At 38.1% G+C, this 20187-nt stretch overlaps 1 protein-coding gene across 1 annotated transcript in view; it reads left to right on the top strand.

Annotated features, from left to right (window-relative positions):
• The first annotated feature begins 1154 nt into the window (after positions 1-1154).
• Rnf219 (ring finger protein 219) overlaps positions 1155-20187 on the top strand; it is a 162029-nt gene continuing 142996 nt past the window's right edge. Inside the window, exons 1-2 of the mRNA XM_013008864.1 lie at positions 1155-1377; positions 2400-2457. Of these exons, the coding sequence (XP_012864318.1) occupies positions 1155-1377; positions 2400-2457 (281 nt within the window). The remainder of the gene's footprint in view (positions 1378-2399; positions 2458-20187) is intronic.

Raw genomic sequence — 20187 nt, forward strand, 5'->3', positions numbered from 1 at the left:
CTCAGGCCTGGCACTCTGGGGAGCTGAGTTTACTTTGGCAGAGAAGAAACTGTCCTTGCGTGTTGGCCAGGTAAACTAGTTTCTCTCTTTCCTGCTTACTTTCACTCTCCTCACCCCTTTCTCTTCCAGAAATTCTGATTATAAATTTTTAAATAAATATTAAAGTTTTTATTAGGCAAGATATCATAAACTTTTCAAAGGATTACATGTAAAACAGTGTTTCTTATACTTTGAAGTGATAAAATTACTATAAAATATTTTCATGTCAACTGATTTCCCACTTTATCACTATTTGTAAAAACTTAAGGTATCTTAAACTGAGATAAAGGTCATAGAGTGTCAAGTTTTGCTCTTGATCTTTTGCTAAAACTTAGCTTGGTTGGACACATTTTTTTCCCTTTTCTCGTTTGCCTTCTCCCTCCTACTTCTCTTCTCTTCTCTTGATCTCTCTTTCTGTCTCATGTCTCTGTCTCTCCCTGTGCCACTGTCTCTGTCTCTGTCTCTTTTTCTGTGTCTGTGTGTGTGTGTCTCTCTCTCTGTCTCTCTCTGTCTCTGTCTCTCTGTCTCTCTCTCTCTCCCCTTCCCAGGCAGAAATAATCAATTGGAGGATCAGAATTCACTGCAGATACACTGGTCAGATTTCTTTCTTCCTTTTCTTCCTTTTAAAACTACATTCTGTTTAGTAAACAAACTTAATTACGATTTAAATGTACTGCAGACAAGACTTTTAAAACCATAGTTTATTATGCTACATGCAAATCTTGGAGTTACCAAAAACATTGTTTTAAATATCATAGCCAGAAATGTACAAGAACTTCTATCACGTCTGTAGCATTTGGTGTTAGAAATAATATCCTGCATCTTGAGCTGGGTACTCAAGAGACTACGAGGAAATCAGAAAACCAGCTAAAGCAAATCCAGGCATCTTTTACTAAAGGAAAGAAGGAAGAAGCAGAGTACCCTAACTGTGCCACCTCGTCTATGCCTTCTGCCTACCAGTTATCATTCTTAGTAATTCTCATTGGTTTTATTTCACTCTTTGAAAACCTACCCTGTAAACCCAACTGGTGCCCTCTTCATCACACTCTGCCTTTGTTCTGCTGGGCAGCCTGCTTCCCTTGCACTACCCATTAGCCCAGGGAACATTGTGATTAATGCACACTCTCTGTGCCCCAGCCAGCCGCCTGGCCCCTGGCTGCTCCCTGCGGCTGGTCTGGAGCAGTCACCAGTGTCCCTGTGCCTTTAACGGGCTTTCTTTTATCTGCCTGCCTGGAGCCTGCAGCTGGGTCTTCTCATGGCCTGACCCACCACCGCCTCCTGCACCCCGGGACGCAGGCAGGGTGCGTTCATTACTCATCTGTGACAATAACCCATCGAGTAAGATGTAGAACTCAATTCCAGCAGAAAGACCTATAATGTTGGAGTCAGAAGGTTATCGCTGAGGGACCTGCACCTTGCTCCCTGCCTCTCTTATCGAGAGCTTTACAGGCTCTGCTGGGGCCAGCATCTTGTAAAGCTGAGGGTGGCAGATTTGGCCTCAGATTAACATACATCTTCCTAAGTAGGAGTACATTTAATTAAAAAGTAAGCCTGAGTTAATTTTTTTTGTTACTGTAGTATAGGGAAATAAGAAATGTACATTGAACAATCTGGGTAGGTGGTAGAAAGAAAAGGAAAATAGATTCCTGGCCGTTTCTGTCCCTGGCTGTCTCTCACTGTCTGTACTCGCAGTGCAGGCAAATTGATCAGAAGATCCCAGGCTGACTTTAGGGTCCAGCATGCTGTTGAACCCCATTTCACCCTATTCTGCCTTTTCTATTTTCCTTTGAAGGGTACTGTGTTTGAACTAGTGTCTAAAGTTTTGCTATGCACATCATCAAGCAGAGTATCTACTTGCCCTTGGAAATTCTGAGTTGATAATCATTAGAAAATAAATAAAAATCTCAACTGGAAAAGAGGAGAGATTATGATGGGGAGGGCCATCCCAGAAATGTTTCTTTTTACTATGTAATCATCTTCTATAACCATTTCAAACACAGTATTAAAGTTAAATATGTAACTATCAGAATCACTTCAGTTTCACTCCACTGGATAGATATTCATCAGATCACAATAAGGAACCAGACATGAGGGGAAAAAATTCATTAAAACAGTTAAGAAAATTCAAGGCATGAACAGACTGTCCCTGGAAAACATTCATTCACTTCAATATTGGAAAGTGGCTTAAAATATTTTTTCAGTGATTTTAGAAGGCTTATTCATCTAGAGGTATTTCTGTAACACCAAATTTTAAAATATTGGGGAAAAATGAGAAAATGACTAAAGAAAATTTTAATTAATAATCTAATGCTAAATGTATTATTTCTACTTATTGTAATGTCTCTATATTGTCTCTACAGATGACAATAGCACTATCATCCTGAAGTTTTACAAAGGCTTAAACTACATTTTCAGAAGGTCAGCATCTTTTCTAAAAGGCATAGTCTTCCACAGACTTTCTGTCCCTTGGTTCTGCACTCTAAAACACTTCATAACTTCTCTACTATCATTTCTATCAGTCAGATGTGAGCCAATTTTGTTATAAATATCTCCCAATATATTACAGACAGCACTATTCCTCCATGTCCCTCTCTCTCTTAAAAAGAGCACTAGGAAAAAGTGTACAAATGTTTGCCTAGAAAATATATTCACTGCTGGTAGAAAATGAAAATTAAAATCAGTATAGACACAATAGAAATCAGTATGGAGTTGACTCATAAAAAATGAGCTGAAACTCTGTATGATCCACATACCCCTTCTGGATGAATGCTGAAAGAATCAAAGTCAGCTTATTATAGAGATATACAGATATTTTCAAACTGTGTTTTGTCACAGTACCATTCACCATCAAGATATGGAATCAGCCTAGGTGCCCATCAGTGGATGGATAGACAAAGAAAATGTAGTTTCTTTGCACCACGCAGTCTCACTCAGTGACTATGGAGAATGAAATTATATAGTTTGCTGAAAACTGGATAGAACTGAAGATCATCATGCTATGTTCAATAAGCCAATCCCACAAAGACACGTAGAGCATGTTTTCTCTCATTTGTGGGAGTCAGGGGGATCATGAACACAGGGGGGAATTACTTAGGAGGGGGAGAAAAAGCAAAAAAGAGGAAGAAAGAGGGAGACAAGAGAAAGAATGGAGGGCTGGGTTACATGATCAAAGCACATTGCATGCAATGGAAATGTCATGCAATCTCATACTAATATGTGCCAAGGTATAAAAAAGAAGATGAGAGACTTGAAATCACTATGCATTGCCATAGATAAAGCGCTACTTATTTCTCAAATACACTTGGCAGCAGAATTCTTTCCATGGGACATCTGCCAGTGGCAGCATCCTGTAGCACACTTGGAGAAGACTGTATCTTTGCCTTTTCTGAATGACATGTTAGAGGGCTTTGCTTGTATAGCAAATTCCCACAGAGTCTTGAAGCCTACTTCAAGCAAGATAAAGCAATGAAGAGCAAATTCAATAAAATATATAAAAGTGTTATTGGTCTGTAGAGAGTGCTCCCTCCACAGCAGTCATCTGATCCTGTTTCACAAACACTCATTACCTTGCCTTGTAATAGCTATTTGACACAAATGTTTCTCTCCACTTATTTTTCAGAAGATAACCAATTCTTTCTTCTTTTTCTCTACAAAGGGCAGAAGAATGAATTAGTTATCTATCTCTCATTCCTTCTTCTATCCTTTTATCCTAGTACCCTACCAAGTGTGGATTAACAAATATGTGTTGAGGGAGTTGTTCAACTAGTAACATGAAGTTGCTTTTGCATACTAAAATACAGAATATTTCTATGAATAAAATAGCACTAATACTTGTCCTTTACCACCTTCAAGAAACTAAATCCTATTAGGACAAAAAAAACCTCAACAATTATGTCAACTGTTATCAAGGTAATTTTGTGCCAGGTATTGTGCATCTACACATAATATCCCTGTAGTCTTCATAAGAGTTCTCGGAAGAAATTGTTATTGTCTTTCTAATAATTAGATCAATAATACTCATATATAGCTCACAAGATAAATAAGAATGCTGAAGCTAGAGCAGCTAAAGAGTGTCCTCACATGGGGAAAGCATGAGAGAACAATGGAAGAGGTGACATTGACTCAAACCCTGACTTGTGCAATTAAAGGCCTTTGTGCAATTACTTAATTACATATAAAATACATACTATGTATAAGTTATAAAATATACTATGTATAACATATAAAATATGTAGTATGTATATGTACATTGTACTATGTATAATATATAATAGTGTACATAAGTTATTGTAAATTGGTATAATATTCATATAATATTAAGTATTACATATAGAGAGAATGTATGTCCATAGTCACACAGAGACCATAAGAGGGAGCACAGAGATTTGAATCCAGGCTTGTCTGAGTCCATACTCATACACGAGCTGCATTATTAGCTGTGCTCTACTGAAATGTGTAAGAGAACTAGAATTGTGTGATTCTTTCCTTCTGAATGGATCTTCAGTGAAGAAAAAAGAAAGAAGAAAGAAGGAAAGAAGGGAGGAAAGAAGAGTCATAGTTTCTCTAAGATTCAATTTTCTTATTATAATAGGTATTGAATACTTACTTTGTTATTAACACAATTATAAATCATTTTCATCCCTCCTTTTAGAGCTGTACTGTCTGAAAGGAACAGTTTGAACCTGATGCTTTCCAGTCTCTACGCCCCACTAATGCTCAGATCCCCTTGAGACCAGCTTCCAATACTCTTTACATCTGTGCCATCACATTCTACACTGACCTACTTGTCAAATTACTTTCCCCAATTTTCATTTTTATTTCTTCTGCAATATTCACAATTATTTGTAAAGTAATGTTTATTAGGGATATTTCCTCTTACACTTTTATTTTAATTCCTATTGGCTGTACAAATTTAAACATTACAAGAAAAATGTTAAGGAAAAAATTAAAACACCCAGCTGTTAGTGGTCCATGCCTATAGTCTTAGCTATGGAGGAGGCTAAGATTGGGAGGATCTCAGTTCCAGGTCAGCCTTGGTCAAAAAGTTAACGAGACAATCTCAAAGAAAAGTCTGGGCATGGTGTATGTACCAATCATCTTAGCTGTGGTGGGAAGCATAAACAGGAAGCTGGTGATCCTGTCCAGCTTAGGATAAAGTGAGACCCTATAACCAAGAAACCAGGGCTAGAGGAATGGTTTAAGTGATAGAGCTTCAACCCAGCGAATGAAACACCCTGAGTTCAAATCTTAGTACTTCTGAAAAAAATTACACCCATTATTAAAAAATAAAACTTTTAGCTGGGTACTGGTGGCTCATTCCTGTAATCCTAGCTACTCAGGAGGCTGAGATCTAAGAATTACAGCTCAAAAATAGACCAGGCAGACTTTGAGAAGTACAAGTTGTCATGTAAAAAATGAACTTTACAACTTTGGTATGTGTGGGGTGGCGGGGAGGCTGGGAAGGGATGTGAAGGGTAAACAAAGGAGGAGGCTGCAATGCTTGATAAGAAATGTACTCATTATCTTGCCTCTGTACATAGTATGTTCACAAAAAATAAAAATTAAAAAAAAGGAAAAAAATAGTCCAGGCAGGAAAGTCCATGAGACTCTTATCTCCAATATACCACCAGAAAACTGGAAGTAACACTCTAGCTTTGAGCTGAAGAGCTGAGGGACTTTGTCCAGGCCCAGAGTTCAAGCCCCACCAATGATAAACATACGTACATACATACATACATACATACATACATACATCTGTTGACATTCTTAGCTTAATGCCTTTCACTGCACTTAAGTAATTAGTTTATGTAAATACAAATTTCAGATGACTTTATAAAGTTAGAATAATTCACTTTAGAAACACTTTAAAATTTTATTCTGAACCAAAGGTTTAATGGTCATGTACCATAATCAATTTGACTTTTCCAGTTTATTTAGAATGCAAATGTTGTGCTAATGATTCTTGTATATGCATCTTTTTCTGACCTTTGACCATGAAATATTGTTCTTAATTTAAAAAATATTAGTATGGTTAGATTCTTAATATCATATGCTCTTGAATTTCCATATGATAGCCAATAGTCATTAAATTAAATTAAATTAAATTTAAGAAAATTAAGATGCACCCTGACAGTGATCTGGGCTATATTGGAAGCAATTGATAACCACAGACACAGGTCATCAAGAGCCTTACAGAAGTCTCTAGTGAATAGGGACGGATCAAGAGTGACCCAGAAGGAAGAAGATATCAATTGCATTTCTGTTTGATCCAGAAAAGAAGGCACAGATAAGGAACTAATGGCCTACTCAAAGCAACACAGATTATATAACTAAGAAGACAGAGGGAAGATACCAAAAAAAATCAACTTCCAAGTTTAATGCAAAAATTCAGGACTTTTCTTTTTACTGATGTACTTATTATCTTATTCTTGAGAGAATATCTCCTCAAACAAAGAAAACTTTTCTCAATTAGGCTGAGAAAGACTTTGTTTAAATGTCTGAAATAGGGGCTGGGAAGGTGGCTCAGTGGTAGAATGCTTGCCTTGCATGCATGAGGCCCTGGGTTTGATTCCTCAGCACCACATAAGCAGAAAAAGCCAGAAGTGGCACCGTGGCTCAAGAGGTAGAGCCTTGAGCTGAAGAGCTGAGGGACAGCACCCAAGCCCAGAATTCAGGCCCCACAACCAACCAAAAAAAAATGTCTGAAAGACAGTCAATGCACTTTCATCTTGTAGAGGTCTTGAGAACACCCAGAAGCGGCAGGCTCTTCTGCAGAATACAGGGCACATTAGCTGGCTTTTGGACAGAAGAGCTGAGCGTGAGCGGAAACTCAGAAGAGACAGCAAGAAAATCCTATCTTTCAACTTGGAAAAAATTATATTAAGTGAAGTAAGCCAGGCCCAAAGAAACATAGGTCCCATGTATAAGTTTAAGACAAGCAGAAAAGGTCAAAAGCTATGTACTTATGACCATCTAAGATGACGTTAAGTGAAATGAACCCCATGATAGGGACACAAATGGTTATTTCTTCCCTGCCATTGTTTTTAACCTATTTATAATGTACTATGTGATTTTTTTGTTTTGTTTTTTTGTTTTGGTTATCCCTCACGGTATAACCCTTATTTTCACTGTACTTGATTCTGGTGCCCTGCATCTTGTATATACATTTCTCTAATTTGGGGAGGGGAAGGGAAAAAACAAAATGCTTAAATAAGGATACAGGTTGACCCATTGTAACAATGAGATGTACAAGACAGTATGCTGGAAATGAACTTTACAACTTCGGTGATTGGTGGAGGAATAGTTGTAGAGGTGGAGAAGGAAGGGATGGTAGGGGAAAAACAAAGGAGGGGGCAACAATGCTAGACAGGAAATGTACTCATTGCCTTACTCATGTAACTGTAACCCCTCTGTACAGTAATGTATTTATAAGGTACCATGTGATTTTTTGTTGCTTTGTATATCCCTCCCCCACAGTATAATGCCTGTTTTCGCTGTATTTGATGTTGGTATAATTTGTGGAAGGGAAGGGAAAAAACAAATTGTTTAAATAGGGATACAGGTGAACCCATTGCAACAATGAGTGTACAAGATGCTATGTCCAAAAACAAACTTTACAAGTTAGGTGGGGGGTTAGGGAGGAGTGTAGTTGAGGTGGGAAGGAAGGGATTGTAGGGGAAAAACAAAGGAGGCAACAATGCTGAATAAGAAATGTACTTATTACCTTGCTGTGTAACTATAATCCCTTTGTACAGTCTTTTCACAATAAAAACTTAATTTTAAAAATCCTATTGTTCAGTTATAGAGGTAGGGTCAAGCAAGAGAGCCATCAGTGACTATGAAGCTTAAAATGCCTAAATTAGGCCCATGATCTCATAGTATGTGTATTTCTCAGAATAAATCTCAGGATAAAGATGAAAGAAGGAAAGAAAGAAAGAAAGAAAGAAAGAAAGAAAGAAAGAAAGAAAGAAAGAAAGAAAGAAAGAAAGAAAGAAAGAAAGAAGGAAGGAAGGAAGGAAGGAAGGAAAGAAAGAAAAAAGAAAGAAAGAAGCAAAGAGAGAGAGGGAAAAAAGGAAGGAAGGAAGGAAGGAAGGATTGCTAGACTGTGTACTGCTATTGTGCTGGATCCCAGGTATCGATCCACCTCTAGCCCAACTGAACGTGGGCCATTTATAAGGGCCATCTTCACTGCCAGATACTATATAAATGAGAAAAATGAATATGAAATAGGAGAAAGTTCTGGACTTCATATGCCTTGAATCTTTGCACAAAATCATTTACTTACTCTAAAAGGCCACATCTCCTCTTTCTGAGAATACTTATAAACCTTGGGAAAACCTGTAACACCGGATGGCTGGAGGAGAGCCAAGGACTCTTGAAAGTCAGGGTTCCCTTACAGACTCACAAGAGAACATGAAAAGTAGACTATGACTTTCACTAAATTGTCAGCAAGGAACTGGGAGAAGTACAAAGGCCAGAGCTGTAAAAAAGAGAAATCCATCTGAGGATAACTTTCATCAAATCCTCACCCAGCCTACACACACTTATTTCACTTTTTAAACCTTGAGGAGTCTTCTTTTCTCTTCTTCTCAAAGTCAGGACCTGAAAATGAACGATTGGAACACATGGGATAAAGTATTAAGATTACTAAACCAGGAAGTATGTATCTATGAGTTTTATTGAGCACCAATGTGTGAAAGATTTGGATAGTTTAGATAAGGTCTTTTACACCCTGTGTTAAGCATGGCTGAATATTAAGAAGAAGCCTCAACTACAAACATTTGTGCAACTTCTAGTACCACAGAGGCCATTTTTAAGTTAAAGAGTTAAGAGCAAAAACATAAGTCGATATTTGAGTTTGGATTAAAAAATATGACTTTTAATAAAAATATAAATAACTATCCTATTGGAGTTGCTAAATTACTGGGATATTACCACAGAAGACTGTCTGGCTTATTCTAAGAAGAAAATATATCTGTAAAATGAAGAAAGAGAACATCCAAAGACTGAAATGTGAATCTCTGGTCCCAGCTGTGCCTAAAGTAAAATAGTACTCCCAGATTTTCCAGTTAGGTCTATTCATAAAGTCTCTTTGGATCTTTAAATCACTAAACTAATAGTGCTACATAAAGCCCTCCTCAAAAAGAAATAAATAGGAAGTGGGTCTGTGACTCAAGTGGTAGAGTGCTCACCTTGAGTTGAAGAGTGCAGGGACAGCACCCAAGCCCCAACTGACAAAAAAAAAAGAAAAGATATAAATAAAGCTATATTCTTCTGTATTTGTCCAAAGTATCTATGAGATCTAACAGGTGAAATAGAGAATGTACTTAAAGATAGTTGAAAATATTTGTCTCTTCTAGAAGGAGAAATCAGCACAGTACTTAGGAGAAAGTTCCAATTTCATATCACCTGAGTTTAAATCTTGGTTCCACTAATGGCTAGCTGGTGACCTTGCACACATTATGTAACTTCTCTGTGCTTCACGTTCCTCCTGTATAAGACAGGAGATAATAATAGAACTGACTCATAGGGTTGTTATAACAATTTAATGAGTTAATGCCTTAAGACATTAGAACTGCACCTGGCATACTGTAGCACTCAATAAATCTTACAATTATTATGCACTCACAGGTTAGAGTATAATCATATTGCTCCACATCTTTCTCACAGTTTGTGGTCAGTGTTTTGGATTTTAGCCATTCTACTAGGCATGTAGAAATATCTCATTTTTATTTTAATTTGCAATTCGATAATGACATATGATGTTGAGTATCTTTTCGTATGCTTATTTATTATATTCCTATCTCCTTCAGTGAGATATCTGTAATCTTTTCATCAATTTAAAAACTGATGTTTTGGTATGTTTTAGATACACATCTATCCTGGGTAGAATTAAGATATAATTTCTTCCAATCTGTGGCTCACCTTTCCATTCTTTCAACAGTGCCTTTGGTGGGTGAGGAGGAAGCTTTATGCTAGATGTTGAACTCAGATCTTCACACATGCTGGGCTGACACTCTATAACTTGAACCATGCTTCCAGACCTGTTTTTTTCCACTGGTTATTTTTAAAATGGATTCTCATTTTTCTGCCTGGGTATGCACCTGAGCTGACCCACCTACATATCTACACATCTTCCCATAGTTGTTAGGATGTGGAGAGTCAAGAATTTCATTCAATACTGGTAGGGATACACAATGAAACAGCCCCCTGAAAAAATAATTTCGCAATTTCCTACATATCTTTTTTTTTTTTTTTGGTCTGTCATGGGGCTTGAACTCTGGGCTTGGGCACTGTCCCTGCGCTCTTCAGCTCAAGGCAAGCGCTCTACCACTTGAGCCACAAAGCTTTTTTTTTGGGGGGGAGGTCCGGTCGTGGGGCCTGAACTCTGGGCCTGGGCGCTGTCCCTCAGCTCTTCAGCTCAAGGCTAGAGCTCTACCACTTGAACCACAGCGCCACTTCCGGCTTTTTTCTTTTTGCTTATGTGGTGCTGAGGAATCAAACCCAGGGCCTCGAGCATGCAAGGCAAGCGCTCTACCACTGAGCCACCTTCCCAGCCCCACAAAGCTTTTTATATATATTTACCACTTGATATAGCGAATACACTCTTAGGTAATTATTAAGAGTTAAAAACACAAAAATGTAGCCAGGTGCTGGTGGGTCACGCTTGTAATATTAGCTACTCAGGAGACTGAGATCAGGATCGTGGTTCAAAGCCAGCCCGGGCAGGAAAGTCTGTGAGACTTTTATCTCCAATAAAACACTAGAAAACCAGAAGTGGTGCTGTGGCTCAAGCAGTAGAGCACTCAACTTGAGCTGAAGAGTGCAGGGACAGCGCCCAAGCCCAGAGTTCAAGCCCCATTACCGACCAAAAAAAAAAAAAAACCACACAAAAACGTGAGCAAGAATATTTATAGAAGTTTTAATTATAATAATCCAAAATTGGAAACAAGGAAGATATCTCTTAACAGGTGAATGAATAAATGAACTAGATACCATCAATAAAATGTTATTTTGTGCAAGCAGCATGGGCTCAGGCTGCAGACATATCAGAAGGAACCTCAAGTGCATATTGCTAAGTGAAAAGAAGCCAGTCTGAAAGATTACATATTGTGTGACTCCAAATGTATGGCATTATAGAAAAAGAACTAATGTGGCAACTGTAAAATGAACCAGTAGTTACCAGGAAGTGTGTGTGTGTGTGTGTGTGTGTGTGTGTGTGTGTGTGTGTGTGTGTGTGTGTGTTAGGGAAAAGGATTTTCAGATCACTAGAACTTTTCTGATACCACGAAAGTAGATGCATGCTTTTGTAAAACCCATAGAAACATCTCCTTACACAAGTAATATATGCTAAATATCCAAAAACTCATAGAAAAGGAAGAATAAGCTCCAAAGTAAAAAAATTAATAATGAATCAAAATTAGTATATAAGTTGTAACAAATGTATCGCATGGAAGAAATATATGGAAAACTCTGTGCTTTTATTTTTATTTTGGGGGGGTTTAAACTCAGGACTTAGTGTTTGCTAGGCAAGTGCTGGACCATGCCTATTTTATTTAAATTATTTTTCAGCTAGGGTCTCAGGTTTTTGCCTGGAGTAAGGAGGTTTGGGATCTAGATTCTTCTCTCTATGTAACTGAGATGACAGGTGTGCATCACTGTGGTCTGTTTTGTTAAAAATGGAGGTCTCCATAACTGTTTTGTTGTTGTTGTTGTTGTTGCTGCTGCTGCTGGTGGTGGTTTGTGTGGGCTGGCCTCAGTCTACATTACTGGCATTGTCCACTTGCTGCATAGTCAGAAATAGAGGCATGTATCACCCCGCAAAATATGTCTGTTAATAAAAGCATCCGTCTGATTCCTGAGTAGTATGAAAAGTCTGGTTGGATTTATTTGGTGATATTATCCAGTTGAATAGTGAATATTTCACAGGAAGAATATCATGTAAAACACCATGATAATTGAACAAATCAACCCTTTGCTTTGAACATCCCCCTACACACACACACACAAACATGCATATAATCCATGGCCCAATTAAGCCTTAGTGAAGACAATTAGGAAAGAAAATCACACAAAAGGGGAAGAACAGATGTCCTTTTTGTAACCTGGTAAGGTATAACTCAGCTTAAAAAGGCATCATGTTCTATGTTTGCTAGCTAGCTCATGCTTACCATGCAACTGAGTGTATACTCTTCACAAGTTATTTATAGTAAATCATGCACAGGTATATAACATACTTTCAATAAAGTCATCTGCAGCTGCCTTTAAGTTTGGACTATCCTATCAGAGTCACACAACTAATGAGAATAAATGGGGTCAGCTCTAAAGAGAGGAAGTCATTCTGGGGATGTAAGGCTGGAAGAACACTATCGATTGATGCGCTATTGGTCAGAGGGCCCTACTCAGAAGTCATCAATGGTTAAATGTCAGCCTTGGGGGCATATTGAGCAGTGGTCCTCCAGGGGCCAGTCCTGCACCTGGTGCTATGTAATGTTTCTACAAGTAACTCCAATGATGGCTTTTACATGTGCTTCTTATATTTGAGCAAACGTAATAATTCATAGTCTACCTGAGCTGATGGAAAAATAAGGAGATGGCAAAAACAGTAGGTTATACAGAGAGAAAGTGTAAGGATATATATTTTAGAAAATTAAATTCCCCACATATCATGTAATAGCCCTGCTACAAAATCTTCGCCCGGGCCTTTGCTTAGTTTCTTTGGCTGACCTGTCTCTGCACAGACCTTAGTTCACTCTCTTTTTCTCTCAGTAAAACCATATAAGATATTCCTTGCTGTATTAAACCCCATCGATGGGCCTGAAATTTGTCACAACTGGAAAAATAAAAAAACAAAAAACAAAAAAACAAACAACAACAACAACAAAACCACTTCAATAACCCTGACACGTAAACTAACAAATCTTTAGCCCCCACATAACTCTTAGCTGAGAGTAAGAGGGGATGTAGTGGACTCAAGGAAACCAATTAAAATGCACATATATTCCAGGAAGTAATATGAGAGCTCTTAAAGAAATTAAAAGGAGAAATCCTAAAAAGACCCAGACATACTGAGGTATAGAACATTTCAACTGTCTGAGACTGTTAGAAGGGTGGGCAGGGGAAGACAGAGAGGAATAGGGGCCATCACCTCCCATGAGAAAGAGTCCACTAAATGAAAAACATTAGAGAGAGAGAGAGAGAAAAGAGGAAGGAAGGAAGGAAAACATTAGAGAGAGAGAGAGAGAAAAGAGAAAAGAGGAAGGAAGGAAGGAAGGAAGGAGGGAGGGAGGGAGGGAGGAAGGAAGGAAGAGAGAGAGAAAGAGGGAGGGAAGGAGAGAGAAGGGAAGGGAAGGGAAGGGAAGGGAAGGGAAGGGAAGGGAAGGGAAGGGAAGGGAAGGGAAGTCCCTGCACTCAGGAAGCTAAGGCAAGAGGATCATGATTCGAGAATCAAAGCCAGCCTAAGCTACATAACAAGACCTTGTCTCAAATAAATGAATAAACAAACCATGAGAAACAGAAAAGGGAAAAAAAAGAAAAAAAGAAAAGGAGAAAAGAAAGTGAATAAAGCCCATAGAATGAAATATTTGTAAATCATACGTTGTAATAAAGGACTAATACTCAGAATACATTTTTAAATGTTTACAAGTCATCAATAATAAAAATGAAAGAAAGTGGTTGCCAGTGACTCACACCTGTAATCCTAGCTACTCAGGAGGCTGAGATCTAAGGAACGCAGTTTGAGGGCAGCCTGGGCAGAAAAGTCTCCACAAGACTCTTATCTCCAATTAACTACTCAAAAGCCGGAAGTGGTTCTGTGGCTTAAAGTTGTAGAGTGTTAGCAGGAGTGATAGAGCTCAGGAACAGCATCCAGGCCCTGAGTTCAAGAACCATGACCGACAGAAAACAAAAAGTCAATTAGAAATGATCAAGAGTTTTGAAGAAACATTTATCCATAGAATTTGCAAGTAGATGAGCATTATTAGTAATAAGGGAGATGTAAGCTACAACCCTAATGAGAATCTTCACACACAAAAAAACCTGTAAACAAAATAATGACAAGTGTTGACAAGAATGCACTATGCCACAATACTGTGAAATTTGCGAAATTTGTGTAATCACTTAATCACAATAAAAAATTGTCATTAAAAAAGAATGCAGGGGCTGGGAAGGTGGCTCAGTGGTAGAGCGCTTGCCTTGCATGCTCGAGGCCCTGGGTTCGATTCCTCAGCACCACATAAGCAGAAAGAAAAAAGTCAGAAGTGGCGCTGTGGCTCAAGTGGTAGAGCTCTAGCCTTGAGCTGAAGAGCTGAGGGACAGCGCCCAGGCCCAGAGTTCAGGCCCCACGACCGGACCAAAAAAAAAAAAAAAAGAATGCAGAGAAATTGGACCCCTCATACTTCTGGAGCAAAGTAAGAAAGTATGGTTACTTTGCAAAACCTTCTTAAAGATGTGAAACATAAATGTATCCTATCACTCAGTCAACAATTCTACTCCTAGGAATCACACCAAATAAAAACTTAAATATAGATATTCATAGCAGTTCTATTCCTAACAACCAAAATATGGTAATATCCAAATGCCCATTAATTGGCAAACAGATGAACATGTAATAATCATATAATGGAATAATGTTGGTAGTTAAAAATTACTGTAGCTGCAACAAAGACTGCAAAACTTTAATTCTAAAAACAAACACAGACACAAACAACACATATCCCATAATCCCATGCATGTACAACGTCCAAAACAGGCAAACAATAGAGAAACCAAATAGCTTAGTGCTATCTTAGGGCTGAGAGTGAGAATAGGGAATAATTATGACTAGGTATGTGTTTCTTTTCAAAGTCAGGGAAATATTATAAAACTATACTGTGATGATTGTATAAACACACTAAAATCCATGGTCCATGAACTTGTATAATTAAATGGATGAAATGATATATGAATCAGATCTAAGTAAAAATTTTTATTTATTATTATCATCTTTAAATAGTCATAGAAAGGAGGTGCCATTTAACAAAATAGTTTTTGAACACAATATATCTTGATCATTTTTTTAAAATTTCCCTTAAATGAAACAACAAGCCATAAATTAGGAAAAAAGACTCAATGTATATCCAACAGGACTTAACTCCTGTGACATGCCTGACTGCAATCCCAAAAGAGTGAGTGAAATAGGAATCTTTGCCTTAAAAAAAGAAGAAATGTGATATTTCAAAAAATATTTTGGTGTGCATCATCAACGTGACATAATAGAGCTAAAGTAGAAATTATAATTATAAATGGCAGCTAGAGAGCTAGAAGACTTGGATGAAAGTCCCTTATTACATGAGTATACTTAGAAAACAAACCACCCTCCACATCAGTTGCTTTCTAATTGTGGCACCTCCAAAGGCAGCAACAAGAGAAAGAGAGACTGAAGTTCAAATAACAAGACATGGTGCCAAAAGATGAAGGAGAAAGGAAGCACATCATTTCAAAGTGGTTCGAGGAGAAGGTCTCCAAGCAGAAGTGATACCATGGTAATTTCTTTGCAAATTCAGAACATGAAAGATAAGAGCCACATGGTAGGCTGCTGTGGATAGACAATAGCAGCATGAAAGAAGGTTCATCGCCCTGCACAACACCCTCCTGTGCGTTCTGATTGTTGGGGAGACATCCAAGGGCTTTCTTCATAAAGCTTTCATTCCAGTTTTGTACATTCTCAAGAGCTGGCATCTTGCCCTTTTTGTGCTCACACACCAAATATTTTCTCTACTTCGGGGTGCAATGTCTCCCAGTCTGCACCTGCTGAAGTCCTACCCAACCATCAAAGCCTAGTTTACAGGACCATTTTCTTTCCTGCATCATTTCTTCGCATCCTCTTACTGGAGGTGAGTTGCTGTTGTCTTCCCACAGCACTTTGTATGTTTGTTCTGGCATGTAGCCATCTTTACGTGACAGCTCTCTGTGCAACTCTCTTATTTTCTTAAATTCTTCTAGGTTACAGCTCCAATTACTCTTCATATTTCTAACTAGTATGTGTGTAGAAAAGGCTAAGTTTTCTATGTGTTCTGAAAGAAACTTCCAAGGTAAGACATAAAGATTCTACATTGAAACAAGTAGTCACACTTACCCTATCTAGATCTCAGATCAGGTAATTCCTAATAACTATGCCCAAAGGAATCAACTCAAATTACCAAATTAAAAGTCATAAGAGGTAAATTGTTTCTATATACTTAGTGCAATTATCCAACAGGCAATAGTGCTTAAATATAAAGGTAGTCTTTTAATGAGAGATAGGTCTTGATACCAAGGACTATAAGTAACCCTTATTTGCAATAAGTAGTATATGTCTGAGACAAGCAGAAACAGTCAGATAAGTTGATGTTAGGTGAAATGAACCCCAAGATAAGGACTCAAGTGGTTTTTCTTTCTTACTATTTAGTTTCTAACATATTTATAAGATAATTTCTTTGTTGCTTTGTATGTCCCTCCCCTATGGTATAACCCCTGTTTTCACTGTATTTGGTGTTGGTATAATTTGTGGAGGGGAAGGGAAAAAGCAAATTGTTTAAATAGGGATACAGGTGGACCCATTGCAACAATGAGATGTACAAGATGTTATGTCGAAAAACAATGGGAAGGGATGGGAAGGGAGGAGGCAACAATGCTTGATAAGAATGTACTCACTGGGCTGGGAAGGTGGCTCAGTGGTAGAGTGCTTGCCTTGCATGCATGAGGCCCTGGGTTCGATTCCTCAGCACCACATAAACAGAAAAAGTCGGAAGTGGAGCTGTGGCTCAAGCGGTAGAGTGCTCGCCTTGAGCTGAAGAGCTGAGGGACAGCGCCTAGGCCCAGAGTTCAGGTCCACGACCGGCAAAAAAAAAAAAAAGAAAGAAATGTACTCATTACCTTGCCCATGTAATTGTAACCCCTCTGTATGGTATTTTCAAAGTTATAAAAAATGAAAGACAAAGAAATAACTGGAAACATTACACTAAAGAAAGAAAGAAAGAAAAACCACCAAAAAACTCTTGTTTCCATATCATGGATATCATTTCGATTAGCATCATTTTATGTGGTCATATTTACAATGTTCATTATTTTTCTCCTCTGGTTTACTCCCCATGGTCACTGTTTCTGATTTTGGTACCCTTTGTCTTGAATACAAGTTTATCTGATTTGGAAAGGGGAAGGGGTATCATAGGAACAGTGGGACAAAGGGTGAACCAATGCAATAGCAATACTCACTAGATACTATGTTGGAAATGGACTTCACAACTTGGCAGGGAGGGGAGTCAGTGGGAGGAGGGAAAGTGGGAGAACAAAATGGGAGAGAGTAACACTGTTCAAAAAGAAGTGTACTCAGTACCTTACTTACATAATTGTAAGTACAATACCTTTACAATAAAATACTTTAAGTTAAAAAGTGATTAAAAAATAAAAAGGCCAGGTGCTATAATCATGCCAGTAATCCTAGCTACTCAGGAGGCTGAGTAAAGTCTGTGACTCTTTATCTCCAGTTAACCACCAAAAAGCCAAAAGGAGAATTGTGGCTCAAGTGGTAGAGACTATCCTTGGGCAAAAAAGCTCAGAGACAGCGTCTGAGTTCAAGACCCATGTTATAAAAAAAAAAAGGATTTAAATTCTGACACTGTTGAGATTTATTACTATGAAAAAATGGAAGTGAATTTGGAAAGGATAAGAAACAAGAGAAAATGAGATCATATTCATATTCCTTCATGTTGTAATCAAGAGAGACAAAAGACAATAATAAATAGAAAACAAACTATAATAAAAATTACCTAGAAAAACATTTGTTAAGTGAATTAAGTCAGGCCCAGACAGACAGAGGCTGCATGTTTTACCTCATATGTAGAAGCTAGAATTAGTTTATAAACATATAAGCAAATATATTTGTACTATGTGTAGACACATGTATTAACTGAAACACAGTAGATTCAGGGGAGAATTCAAGTATAATTCCTTTGAAAGGCAAAGTCAAAGTTAAACAACGGGGGAGAGGGTAAAGGGGTAAAGAAATGAAGAGGAAAAGATTGGGAGAGGGCAGTCAAAATTCAATATTAAATTTAAATACAAAATTTTAAAAGTGAGGGAAAGGAGTTAAGAGGGATGGGTGAGGATGTTGAAAGTGGTGGCACTGATCAAGATGCAGTGTCTCCATAAACTGTACTGTTAAAGAGCACCTCCTTTGTAAATACTTCAAGAAAATTGTTATGAGAAAATAAGTACAAAAAATAATGAAATGGGATCTCACTGTGTTATCCAGGCTGATCTCAGCTTCCTGAACTCAAGTGATCTTTCTGCCTCCGTTTCCAGAGTACTGATAATATGGGTGCCACCACACCAGCAATAAAAAGATTCTTCAGGGATAAATATTTATTGATTCAATCACTCAAGCAAACAACTGACCAAAAGACAGTGTACTGTAAGCCCAATAACTGGTAGTAGATGTTGGGGGAATTTCAAACAACTTTTCATAAGGAGTTACAGATGTATCCAAATGTGTATGAAAATTTTTAGAGGTGGGGAGAGCCTGATTTTAGATTTGAGTGGACAGAGTAGAACCCCAAGTGAATCTAGGGTCCACTCCACCCTTGCAGTATAGTGGTGAGTATCCCAGAAAAGGCCTCAAGAAGAGGCACCCCTAGATCTGGACCTGATAACTCTATTTTTTAAATTTTATTTAATTGTAAAGATGCTGTACAGAGGGGTTATAGTTACATGAGTAAGGTAATGAGTACATTTCTTGTCCAGCACTGTTACCCCTCCTTTGTTTTTCTCCTACTATTCCTTCCCTCCCCACCTCCCTCACTCCCCTCCCAAGATGTAAAGTTCATTTCCAACATAGTGTCTTGTGAGTATCCTTGTTGCAATGGGTCATCCTGTGTCCTTGCTTCAGCATTTTGTTATTGCTCTTCCCCTCCCCAAACCAGATAAATGTATATACAAGATGCAGGGTACCAAAGGGGATCCATCATTGGGTTGTAGGATTGGAGGATGCAGCAGCAGGGAGGAAAAAGGTGGGAGAACCGGAGGAATATCACAAAACCATGTGTCCTGCAGATGGCAAGTACATCAGAATGTCTGGAATCCAGGGTATAAGGTAAGAGGCTTGCTAAAATGAAAACTCTGAACTTCAGGCAATGTGGATTCTGAAGAGCTTTAGGATGAATGTTTGCATTTCAGAAGAACCCTTTCTCAGAGGGAAAGAGGAAGATGAATTAGAAGGAAGCAAGACAAGAGAAAGACTAGAGAAAGGGATGTAATTAGGAGGTTTTTGTCAGTCTAGACTTGACAGAGGCCTGATGTGCAGTAGTGAGACAGAACAGAGATATATTTAGGAAGCTGATTCAACAAGGCATGGTGATTAATGGCAAGTGGTGAGGAAGAGACAAGGAGTCAGGTTTAGGGCTAAGGCAACTGGGGCATGTCATTTCATGTGATAGGAAAAATGGAAGGAGTGGCAAATGGGAAGATGATGAATTCTATTTCAGACCTCTTAGGTTTTAAGAAAATGTGAGACATCCAAGTGGCAATTTCCAATAGGCAGTTGGATTAATGTGTCTGGAGATGAGAGAGAGGTAAGGCTGGAATTAGACATTAACGAGTCAGCTTTACATATTGGCTCATTTGGGCCATTAGAGTAGGTGACATTTCCAAGTTCAATGTGTAGAGTTTGAAGAGAACTGAAACTTGGAAGAAATCTCAGGAAATTCCAGACTTTAAACAACATCCAACAAAACTGAAGAGAGAACTTCAAATGAGATGCTTCTCCAAATTTAGCCCATGTTGGCTCATGTCAATATTTTTTCTCACCTAATCTAAGTCTAGTAGAACCATTCATGACCTTTGCCAGTACTCAAGTATCATTGAAAAATCCTTCGACCATTTTTTTTTTCTAAAGCATCATTACCACTGGAGTAAAGTATCAAGAATGTCACAAACTTCCAAAACAGCAGCCAGGCAGAGATTTAGGCTTATATGTGAGACTTGAATAGGAGTAAAATAAAAAGAATACAAGGCTATATAAAACATAGAATTTGTTTCACCACTCTCTCTACTTTTGTTGGCTAGAATTTTTCTAAAGAAACAAAAAGAGAACATTTGAGATCAAGAACACAAGAGATGAAAACCATTCGGTCA

Source organism: Dipodomys ordii, unplaced genomic scaffold (genome assembly GCF_000151885.1).
Source record: "Dipodomys ordii isolate 6190 unplaced genomic scaffold, Dord_2.0 Scaffold1, whole genome shotgun sequence".
Taxonomy (NCBI): Eukaryota; Metazoa; Chordata; class Mammalia; order Rodentia; family Heteromyidae; genus Dipodomys; species Dipodomys ordii.